The following is a 12,604-nucleotide window of genomic DNA, read 5'->3' as shown; positions in this document are numbered from 1 at the left end:
CCTTTTTTGTTTTCCTTTTAAATCCACAGGGCACAATTTGCCTACTCGTATTTGATGTGTTGCCTTTCCCCGGAGCATGCGCAATACACCAGGGGCCGTACTCTCAAAGAACTCAGTTTATCCATCTCCCAGTACCTATCAAGTACCATGAACTCCCTCGGTAGAGGAGGGACGTCACATCTGTCTCCCTGTTTCTATGGACATATTTGTGTGGGTGTGTGTACACATGCATGCCTGCGAGTGTGTGTATGGTTGATGCTGGATGTTTTCCTCAATTACTATCCACTGTGGGTTTTGAGACAGGATCTTTCCCAAATCTAGAATTAACCAGTTGTCCAGACTGACTGGCCATTGAGATCCAGGGGTTATCCCATCTCTGCCGCCAGGGGCTGTGGTTATAGGGATTGCATGGCAGGGGCTGGCGTTTAGGTGGGGGTTGGGAATCTAAACCTAAGTCCTTATGATTGTGTGGCGGCATTTTACCTATGGGACCACTTTCCTAGCTCCTAATACATTTCTTAAAGTTAATAGCTGATTTTATTTATGTATTTCATTTTATGAAAAAGTTGTTTACTTACAGTATATCCTAATCATAATTTTCCTCTCTACCAGCCTGCTCTGTTAAATATGTTATGTAAAAGGTGGTAATATAAAAGCATCATGGGAGACACAATCTATTATGTGACAGCCCCCTTTCAATTTCTTTATTCGTCTTTCACTGAGCTAGTAGAGACAATGATAATAACTTTATTTCTTTTCTTGATCACTTAATAGGAAGTAGTTTACAATATACCCCAAGTATTCATTTTATAGATTGAGTTAATGTAAACATTAGCCATTCTTTTTGAATCAATGCCAGAGCTAACAAGTAATAACAACCTATTTCAAATAGTCTTAAGGAGGGTGTTTTGTGAAAATAAAAATACTTTCACTGATAAATGCCTCCTGTGTGTGTGTGTGTGTGTGTGTGTGTGTGTGTGTTGTGTTGTGTTACAGACATGCATAGCCTGTTCAAAGAAGGAAAAAGTATATTTAGACTAATTAAAAGAGAGAGGGGGGGTAGATGGTAGATGATAGATAGACAGACAGACAGACACAGACAGACAGACAGATATATAGGTGATAGGGATCTGGAAGAGTTTGGCTTATATTTTCCTTGTCTTCCTTTGCCTCTCCTGGTTCTTTTCCATTTCAACCTTCTGATTATGTTTCTCTCCTTCTCCTCGTGCTAACATGTATAGATCTTACAGTTTATAGATGAAGTATGGTTCCCAAAGTATCCCAGAAGTCAGGAGCAGGATACCCATCTTGTTGAGAACCCTGATTCATAGTGGAATATTTTATCATTGTGTTGTTCCTTAATGAGCCAGACAGGGTTGGAACATGCTTTTAATCCCTGCCCTTGGGAGGCAGAGACAGGAGGATCTCTGTGAAAACAGGCCAGCCTGGTCTACAGAGCAAGTTCCAGAACAGCTAGGATTGTTACACACAGAAACCCTGTCTCAAAAGAACCAAAAGGAAGAACAATGACAATTATTGTGCACAATTATAAATCAAAGTATTAGGAAAACTTAAATGGTTTTCTGAAACAAAGCCAGTGTGTTTTGAATTCCATTAAGTATTTCATGGCAGTCTTGCCAGTGTGTTTCAAATTCCATTAAGGATTTCATGACAGTCTTATTTTCTAATGGTAGAAATCAATTTGTGGTAAATCACATTGAAAAGGACACTGTACTAGAAGGAATCCTGGGTTCTCAAGTGTGTTCTGCCAGTAACTAGCTTTGTAAGCTAGAACAGTTTACATAACACATTCTGGAATGAGAGCTGGCTCGTGCTCTCCTGAGCCTATCTATAAAACCATCACAGTCAAAGAATGAAATCTTTCAGTTGTTCCTCTTGAAGATATTCTTCTCATTGTGACTTATTGATCTTGAAGTTTAGTTGCTTCAGTGTTCAGTTTCTCTCTGTAACCCTCATATGTACATGGTTAATAGTTAAGGAATATGCATGAGTAAAAAGTGGGACATGAGCTCTTCAGTGTACAATAACCTGATGTCTAAGTTGGAAATATTTTATAACCTAAAGGGAACTAATTGTAACCAAAGCATGTGGGTACATTAAGATACACAAAGAGGATCCTGTTTCAGCATGTATTCTGAAATGGTAGAAATGGAATATCAACTGTGCTCGCCCTTCAGCAGACACATCTGTCATCATCGGTCATGTCAGCTCCCAGTGTCGTGTTAGACACCGAGAATACAGAGTGTGCTGCTCTGATCTCTTTATTTGATGGGGGCGGAGGGGGGATGAAAGGTGTATATGAGCATGAGCCTAGAAACAGATAGGTTAGTCTAATAATAAAGATCTGCAGCCTGAAAAACCAAGGGGTTAAGCTTGACTTTAGATATGAAGTGCAGCTACTAAAGGATTTAAAATACTTAGGGCCTGGAGAGATGGCTTGGCAATTAGGACAGCTTTCTGCTTTTCCAGGGGCCCCACTTATGCCCCCAGCATTCATATTGAGTGGCTAACAGCTGGCACTAACTCTGGCCTCTACAGGCACCCATGCACATGTGGCACACACACACACACCTCACATAAATAAAAATAAATCCTTTTAAAAAGTTGAAATAATTTAAGTTGGCACAAAATTTGTATGGACTTACAGTGTATTATGTGATACATTAATGTACATATACTTTATCTAATATTTATCTCAGTGTGAGCATATTTATCCCCTCAGTTATCTGTTATATCATTGAGGTAAAAAAAACAAAAACAAAAACAAAAAACAAAAAAACCCAAAAACTAAAGCCCTTTGTGTTCTATTACTTTTAAATGCCATCTTATCACCACCCAGAATTACCTGGGAAGGGAGTATCAGTTGAGGAATTATTGATACCAGGCTCACCTACCAGCAAGTCTGTGGAGGACTGTCTCAGGTGTTAATTGGTCTAGGAGGACCCAGCCCATCGTGGGTAGAACCATTCCATATATTGGGCTGAAGGAAGCTTGGGCTGGCTGGCAGAAGCCTCTGGTACCTTCACTGTACCTGAAGGTTGGCTTCTACTGCGTGGCTTGGTTAGAGGTTCTGTCTCCTTCTGTCACTGAACTGGATGGTTACACATAGCAAGGCCATCTTTAAACAGAACTAGTTAAAAATGGCAGATGACAGAACACCAAGTAAATGTCATATTGGTTTCATTCGAACCATTTTGTTTTTGGATTCTCTCCCCACCCCCTTTGTTTCAACCAGCTCTTTGATTCACATGTCAATGACACAGCAACCTGGAGATGAGAAACTTACTACAGCAGGATGATATGTTCCCTGTTGATGGCTGATCAGAAATCATGTTCTCGTGTGGAGATCACCAAATCCCTGTGTGTTTACACTGTTGGTCTATGTGTAGAGCCAATGGTGGATTTCAGACTCCTTCTGAATCCCTAATCTAAGATGCTTCTCCTTGGTGTTCTCTAAGTCAGAACTCAGCAAAATTCAACCAAGGGCAAAATCTGGCCAGCCATCTTGTTGTGTTGGGGCCTTGGTCCAGGGATAACTCTTAGAACTTTAAGAGGCTGGAGAAAAAATGGACGTGAAGACGGTACATGGGACATAACTTTAACTTGTGTTTGTGTGTTTGTGAGTAAAATTTTGTTGGAAAACAGCGATGCTTTGTGATGGATGAGTTGTGGCTTCTTTTGTGTTTAATACAGTTGAGTAGTTTTGGCAGAGACCCGTGGTCTATATTCTAAAATAGTTACTCTCAAGCCTTGTACCCCTGCCCTATGCCTGTTCAGAGTGTGATGGGATTGAGAGATTCTTCTTACTTGCTTTGGGTGGAGGTTGAGTAGAGGTAAGATGGACGTTAGTGCACACACGGCTTTCCCTTTCAGCTGGGAGGAGAAAATTGCCTTTTCCAACATTTGGCAAATTGCAATGGGGACACAGATCTGAAGTTTATTACACTGTTCTGGTTTCACCTTAATATGATAGGGTGACAAGTTACCAAAATAGGAAAAGTACAAGGAGTAACCAAGATGAGGGACCTGCTGCTGGCAAGAATTGAAAATCTGATATGAAATATTAATTTGTTTTATAATTTAAAATTCTCTTCTTGTCAATTTTCCTTTGAGGTTGCTGTCTTTCTCCTTCCTATCTTCCTTAAATGGAAACACAAATCCTTTTAAAATATAACATTGCATTCCCAAAAGATATGTTCTTTTTCATTTCATTGTTTGCAGTATAATTTCAAATATGCAATACCTGAACTATGAGAGAAGCAGCCAATATCTTTATTTGACTACTAAGTTTTCTATCAGACTCAATGTTTATTTTTTGTGTGTTTGTGTGGAAAGATACAATATTTAAGATACAGAGAAAGTATTCCCATTATAATCCCCAAATTTGAATTTGGTGCCTATACACAATAAATTTGGAAGACAAATTAAAAATGAGTCTGTGAAGAAAACTATTTTGATAATTTATGTATTTCTAGGCATCAAAATAAAGTATGCCTAGCATGTGGGTATGTGCCTATGACTCCACACCGAGAGGCTGAGGCAGGGTGATGGCAAGGGCAAGCTCAACCTTGGCTACACAGGAAGACACTGTGTTCAAAAGGATCACAATGACATATAATATAAAGTAGAATTCCCTCTCAATCTGAAAAGTGGCTTCTTTCTGGATGGAGTTCATGCATCTGACCTGGTTATACTTTGAGGGTTAAAGTCTCCACCAGAGCCAGAACTTGACTTTATAATAGAGAGAAGTTAGGCGATTCTCTCTTCTCTGGTGAAGAAAGTAGGAAGAGGGAGATTTCCGCATGGTCAGCTTTCTTCCCTCACCACAATATGCTTTGAGACATGGGTCTCCTAACTCCCAGTACCCAATGCTCAAAGTAGATGGCTTGCCACACAGGTGTGCATGTGTGCAACAGGTGAACTAAGTAAGAGCAAAACTGTTTCTTACAGATAATGGTCTTTAAATATGCTCTTCATTTGAGTAGTATACAGGTTCATGTAAATTATTATTGCATTCATAATATTTTTCCACACAGTATTTTGGACCTTTTGAACTTCCTTCCACCCATCTTCTTGGATGGAAGTTTTTTTTTTTTTTCTCCCCAATTTGTAAGTTCATTTGTTCTCATTCTCTGTCTGTTTTTCTGTCTGTCTGTCACTCACTCACTCACTCACTCACTCACTCACTCACTCACTCACTCACAGAGACTTCCTGTGAAGCCCAGGCTGGTCTTGAACTCATGGCAGTCCTGTCTCAGCCTTTTCAGCAATTGGGATGGCAAGTATGTTCTCATGTAAGCTTTTCTATTGATGGAAGTCCACATGCTTTGATCCCTCACTGCCCAGCAGATACTGTACTGAGCACATTGCACTTGGTAAGCTTCTGAGTCATCTTGACAGACCTATGGAATGAAGACTGACACTGCTTTTATATTGGCTCATTAGGGCAAAGAGACTCCTAATCTTACTAAGTTGCTCACCGTCCCACCAGAGTGATGAAATCTGCCCTCAGGTCTGTGAACCACAGTACTGCTGTCATGGCCGCTGTTTTCTCATTGTACTCAGTTGTGTCTCTGAGCCTTTGTCCCTGTTCTGTTCAACATCTAGTCAAGATAATTGGATGACATTTGTGCTAATCGTGCTTGCTGGAAAAGGCAATTTTGAGTTGAACCGTTTCTACTGGGTTTCCCCTGGACTTTGGCAGGGTTATCTGTTAACTTAGGAATGCTGGTTTTCTGCATTGTCCTGCAAATCGTTTTAGCTGTTCGTATGACAACTTGAGTGCTGTCCTTTATTTTCTTGAGTCTGAAATGAACTGGATGAGCTGCATGTAGCTGGACTCTATTGTGTAATACTGTGATTTTTAGTGTTTGTTGTAATTTTTTATCAATCCATATTGTGATGAGATTTTTGTACGAGCAAATATTAGAAATATGTAATCTCGGTAACTTAATTTTTTTTACTAAGGAATACTGTTGCCAGTTTGGAGTCGAAGTTAATAGAGTTCTCTAAAAATTTGCAATTTTAAAACACTTTAGTTTAAACTGCTGTCAGTGATTACTAAGTGAAAAATTCTTGTAAGTCCAGTTTTGTTGTTTGGGGGTAAGTTGTGCCTGTAATGTCTCTTTGGTGCCCAAAATGAGCAGAGAAACTTGTAGGGATTTTCAGGGACTGTGTGTTCTTTGATTAATACCGCTGCACCATGGGGACTAGGTGCCTTCTGAACATATGACAGTGTCTCTGTCCTCTGAGAGGAGGTGTGGATGTGGTGTAAACAACTGGTTTTATCAAACACAGTGGAGCACTGTGTCATCCCAGCACACAGCAGGAGGTGTGAGGACCTTGAATAGGAGGGTACCCTGGGGAAGAAGAAAAAAGAAAGGTAGCAAAAAACAACAGGCAGTGAGGTGGCTGCCTTGTCTTGGTCAGAATCACGAAATGAGAGAGATTTATTTTTCAGTGTCTATCTGAGGTCCTTTACAGTACTTGATTTCCTACTCTCCTCTCATAATAGATAGTGATATAGAGAGTTGTATTTTCACAGTTAGATTTAACAAGTCTTGATATTTCTTGTATTTAAGATTTTGCTTTTCTTATGTTTTGTTATTGGTCATGTTGAGCCACTTGGAGGTCTAGATTAGACTGAGAAGAGAGAGACACAAAATCTCTGTGTACTTAGGCCCAGAGACTACTGGGGACTGAAGGAAGAGAGGGCTCACTGTGTGATTCTTTTCTTTTCTTTGGTTTTTCTCTTCTCTACTCAGTGTGTTCTTTGATTGCCCCTGACAGTGTCCTCTTGAGAATGATGAGGGTCCCAATGGCTTTTCTCTAAACCTTTCAGAAAGGTTAACTTTCTGAAACTTCCCACACACAGGCACACAGGCACACAGGCATAGACACAGACACAGAGACAGACACAGACAGACAGACAGACAGACAGACACACACACACACACACACACACACACACACCCCTCCCCACACATGTTCTATAGCCTTCTAAGTAGTAGTCATGTTATTACTCAATTTCATGCCAAAGTGCCTTTCCTTATAGCAGACAGAGGGCCTTGAGGTTACTCACCCATCATCTCCTAGCCCCTGTGTCTTTCTATCTTTCTAAATGAGGAAATAAACTAGGCACTAACTACTTTGGTCGATTTGCTCTTGTGCTCAGGTATCTAGGGAAACCATTCACTAAGGCACGCCATGTTCCTGATCTTGAACCCAACTTCATTCTTACTAACATTAATTGCTATTTAAATCCTTAAAAACCACATAGAATGTGGATAACATATGCCCCTACACCACAGCTGCTGAACACAGGGAAACATTGCCATCTCCGACCCGTGCCCCACTCAGCTTGCTCTTCCCTGGGCCTCTCACTGGCCATGTACATTTTCTCCATTGCTCCCACAACCTCACTTTGTCAGGGCTCTACTTCTCTATATCTCTTTAAAATACATTTAGCTAAAAGAGCCCAACATCCCATGGTGTGTAATACCTGCTTTACCTTTACTTGCCTTCTCTATTCTAATTATTTTCAGTTATTTACTGGTTATTTCTATATAATTTGCAGTTCTCTATAGCTGGTGGGGGTAGTTGATTTTGTTTTGTTTTGTTTTTTTCATATCTGAGATGTGTACATGCTAGCAACCTCATACTTAGTATCGAGAGAGTAAAGAAATTAAGTTTTTAAAATGGCATTCATGATTTATTTACTTGGCAAGTGCTAAAATTCCACTCCATGTCCAGCATTGTGCCAGAAATGGAGATTTCATAAATTGAAACAAATAAAAATTTAATGGGAGAACAGAAATGGGCCCTTGGTCTCTGTCTGTAATGTAGCCAGCATGTACCTCTACTGTGTATTCCATTCTCTTTCCATATTGTGTTAGTGCCGCGTGGCTGTGGCCCATCACTTTGGCATTGGCATCCTTGGGACTGAGGGATGGGTGTTAACGAACCATGTTCTTAAGGTCTGGCAGCATACTCGGCACATACTAGGTTCTTGGGGAATGCTTGGAATGAACTAGACTACAGTATAATTTGAAAAGTGTTACTTTAGAGCCTGTATGGGGTGGTGTTGGGAAGACAGGAGAGGGGGTGTCCAGCATGCTTCTCTGCTTCTTGGCTAGGATAAGTCCTTGCGGCCAAATGACAGCCTTGTCAGGCTGCGTTTGGCCACAGTTTCACTTGGACAGTAATTTTACTTAAACCAATATTGGCAGTCTTCACTTGGTGGATTACATTTTTGAGGAGGCACTGTAATTAAGAAGCATGTAAGTTGGCTAAAGTAGGTTCTTACATTCTGAACGAGGACTTAAAACACATACTTCATAGCAAAGGCCTATGCTTAGTAAATTTTGATATACCTATTACACTGTATAACATTTTCAAAGGTTAAACCAACTATTGTATGTTCCCATTGGCATTTACATGTGCTTAAGTCATTAAATTTATGTTTTACAAAGAGATTTCTGGAAATACACATGAGAAAGAGTTAAGACAGTGGCCCTTCCTATGGAGTGAGCCTAATATGACTTTGGGAGAGAAAGAAAATTTCTGTATGTCCTGAAAAGTTTTTTTTTAATGTTTTGAAATTTTATTTAGAATGACTTTTGTGTGTGAAAAGAGAAATTGTTGAAACTGAATCTTAGTAAATTGAGGGTAACAAGCTTATGGCTTATGTAGTTCTGGGGAAGTCGATCCAGGCTGAGTACAGGACTTTGAGGTCCTCTAGAGATTACCCTTACACTAGAAGCATTACCTCTCTGAGACATAGTCAAATAGGGTTAAGGGATCTGCGGCTAGTGAGGATCATTTCCAGGTGCTGAAGCCCATCCAGGGATAATTTCTGGGGAAAGTGGCTTGCACATTGCTAGTTAGAAGGCCAAAGATTAGAGTTGTAAGATGAGTCTGTGATGTAAACTGGGAATCCATAAACAGGAAGACAGCAGAATTACAGCTGTGTGCACTTAGCACCAATCAACGCTTTTAAAGAAGGCTTCATTGCAGAGATAATTGTTTTTTACATCTTAGAATGGAAGGGAAAGTGTTACTCACAGAACACTAGAAAACAGGGACCTGATAAGAAATGGTTAAATAAACATGTAGTTTGAAGGTTAAAGCAGGTTCAGCAGTATTAAGGCTCTAGGTTTGTGTTCTCAAATATGGAAAGGTTTGAGACATGATCTTCAATGTTATTTGCTCTTCTGTGTTGAAATCAAAAGGGTTGTTTCATAGTGCTAACAAAGAGGCTGTTTTTTTTTTTATATATAAACCTAGGTACTTTATTAAATTGTATATATTTAAAATAATCTTTTCTGTTATTTTCATTGTATAAGTAAATTGCAATGATAAAAGTTTCATATGTTTAGGAACACATAACACTTTTTGACATTTCACAATTCTACTATCCTTACCTCAATTTTTCTATGTACTTTATACACACATATGTATGTATACCCTTCTATATATGTCTTTGTTGTATCATGTTACACATAACTTGTAGCTTGCCCTTTTTTTCATTTCACAATAGGCCTTAGCACTAACTGTAAGTCATTGCTTATAATTCCCAGTGTGCTTTTTAATGGTTATAGTATTCTACTATCAATGTATCAAATATATCAAATTTGAGAGTGCATAATTAAGCTTTTCTCCAGCAGGACTAATGCCTGAAATAGCCCTGAGGGACTATACAGAGAATGATAGGCATTTGAGAAATTCTGCATTCGTGAAGTTGTATCTGAAGTGAGGAATGAAATGAGGAAAGGGATCCTTAAGTAACAATAAAGATCGGCAAAGAATCTTGTAAAATTAATTCCAAATGCTTGTTGCTATAGCTTTTTGGCCAAAAGACTTAACTGTGTAGAACATATTTAAAAGCTAAATCAGACCTTGTAGGTAATGGCTGATTGATGAAGTGTGGAATCGTCACTTTTAAAATAATATAGATTTTTTTTGTTGTTGTTGTTTCCTTTACCCTCTTCCATTTCTTCCTTTGGAATGTTTACCGTGTCTTGAAAAATAATTCTGTAACAGAGAAGGCTGCTTGCCTCTTCAAAAAAAAATATAGCAAGAAAACCAACAATTTGTGGACATACTGGTCATGTAGTTTGACCATGATCGAGAGGCTTCTGTCCAGCTGTTGGCCTCTGTTTATTAAAATGTAGGTTACAGCATTTAAGATTACAAATGAACCTTTTATGGGGTGGCAAGCTGTACTTCTGTGTCCACTATTTTCTTCCCCTAGCAAAGAAGCAATGCCATAATTTACTGGTGGACTTTAGCCCACAAATACTTGGTGTTCTACATTTGGTGGTATTCAGTTAGGTGCTCCATCGTCTTCACTTAATGCACGAAAGTCCTGTACAGAGTCAAAATGGAAAGGAAAGGACCTGTCCTTTTTTTTTTTTTTTTTTTTTTTTTTGCCTTATGGCTTAGAAATTATCTTTAGGTAATGTATTTTAGACACCTTTTTAGCCTTTTGCTACTTTCTGGAATTATTTTCTCAATGTTTAAACATTTAAGCACAAAGGGACTTTTTTATTTCAGTTATTTTTTTTTACTCCAAATTATCTCTTAGTTTGTACAAAATATATGACTTAAGTCTTTTCAGGGTCCTTACGACACTGAATATAGTACTGGGAACTTGTGGGAGAATGAGTGTGATGCTGTTGAATTTGCACATCACCTTGGCTACTGGGGATCACCAGCAGTTAAATCTGGTACAACTAACAATTGACTACGATCTCGTGAAACCCTGGCCTTTCAGTTAACCAGTCTGCCGCCTCCTGTGTTGTCCCCCCACCCTCCAGGAAGCACACTCATTTCCACCTGTGCCTGCCACTGATGTTTGGCCCAGATACCACTGGCTTCTCCAGAGAAGCTGATCTATAATTAAAATCTATTAACTACTTTCTTTAAACATCGTGTTGGAACATTATGTCTTTTGGTTGAAAAATACCTGTTTCTGATTCCCTGTTGCTTCTATTGCAGACTTCATATTATGTGTCAGTAGGTTTATACATGTTATTGCACATCTTTACTATAATCTTGAAAGGAGGCTGGGTTCAGGCAGAAGCCCCGTCAGAACCAAAGCAACCACTACTCCCTGTGTGACCTACTGTCTATTAGTTTCCAGGGTCCTCATTTACAAATTACTGGCTCCACCCAACTGGGAAGAGCAAATGGAAATGTATACAAAGGCCTTTGTGCAGTGAGGTTTCCACAAAATGACCTAGTCCTTCCTTTCCCCTACCCACGTCACATCATTCTCTGAATAAAAAAGAAGATAGCATTGACCAGTGCTTTGGGTAATGCACCAGGCATTTAAAAATAATTTGAAATTTGAATTCTTAAGTCACTGACTATCTGGAAACAAAAGATGCTGATTAGAGTTCCCACTCTGTTTCCCATTGTGGAACTTTGAAGAGGCAGCGCAGACTTCAGTCTTGGAGGTGATGTACTTTGTAGCAGGAGGATACTCTTTATAATCATCTAGTTTAATCCCATTTGGACTTCCAAGCATCTCTGGAGTCTCCTGCTGCCTCAGGCCCTTTGCTGGTACTCTGACTTCACTTATTAATGTGGCATGCTGTTGGGAGAATTAGGAGTGATGTAGAGTAATCTAACATAAGAAAATAAAGGCATTGGAGATTGTATTTCACTGATCATTAGTGTTTTGGTTAAGGTAATCAATGAATTTATGTAATGTGATTTGTAAAATGCACAACATTCTTTAACTATTTCTTTCTCTTTAAAATTGTAGGATGCAGAATAGAAAACTGTGACTCTTGCTTTAGCAAAGACTTTTGTACCAAGTGCAAAGTAGGCTTTTATTTGCATAGAGGCCGCTGCTTTGATGAATGTCCAGATGGTTTTGCACCATTAGATGAGACCATGGAATGTGTAGGTGAGTACGTCTTAATTCAACTATCCAACTGAATTTTTTTTTATTTTGTAAAATATATATTCTGTATTAAGAGAAGAAAAGAAAAATATGCAATTATATTATTTGTCAATACAACATTACCCTTACTGAGGAAATTGTGGATTTTCTATGGGAATATATTTCAAGTACTTTATGGGGTCCCTGTTTTCAACTTTAATTTTTTTTTTACACTTTCTTTAAATTTTTTTTTGAGGGGGAGGCAGTTTCGAGACAGTGTTTCTCTGTGTAGTTTTGGTGCCTGTCCTGGATCTCACTCTCTAGACCAGGCTGGCCTTGAACTCACAGATATCCGCCTGCCTCTGCCCCCCCCCCCCGCCCAAGTGCTGGCATTAAACGCATGCACCACCACCACCCAGCTTAAAATTTTTTTAAATTCATCCCCATCTCATGCCTCCTCCTGCTCCCTCCTACACTTCCTCCCTGAGCCCTTCCCTTATCCCTTCCTCCAAAGGGGTAAGTTTTCCCATGAGGGGAGAGCTAAGCCTGATACATTCAGTTAAGAGACCATGATAAATGAAGACCACGTGAGAATAGGAAGAAGCAAAGAAATCCACAAAGATACCCCCACAATAGACTGCTGGCAATGGTCGAGAGACAGCCAGAACTGACCTACACTGGTGATGGGATGGC

At 39.4% G+C, this 12,604-nt stretch overlaps 1 protein-coding gene across 2 annotated transcripts in view; it reads left to right on the top strand.

Moving 5' to 3' along the window:
• Positions 1-12,604, top strand: part of Rspo2 (R-spondin 2) — a 159,216-nt gene that overhangs the window by 83,551 nt on the left and 63,061 nt on the right. For both annotated transcript variants that reach the window (XM_028867958.2, XM_037197783.1), the window contains exon 3: positions 11,792-11,935. In XM_028867958.2, coding sequence (XP_028723791.1) covers positions 11,792-11,935 — 144 coding nt within the window. The remainder of the gene's footprint in view (positions 1-11,791; positions 11,936-12,604) is intronic.

Source organism: Peromyscus leucopus, chromosome 20 (genome assembly GCF_004664715.2).
Source record: "Peromyscus leucopus breed LL Stock chromosome 20, UCI_PerLeu_2.1, whole genome shotgun sequence".
NCBI classification, from domain to species: Eukaryota; Metazoa; Chordata; class Mammalia; order Rodentia; family Cricetidae; genus Peromyscus; species Peromyscus leucopus.
Note: the sequence above shows the minus strand (reverse complement) of the source record. Positions and strands in the feature narration are given on the sequence as shown.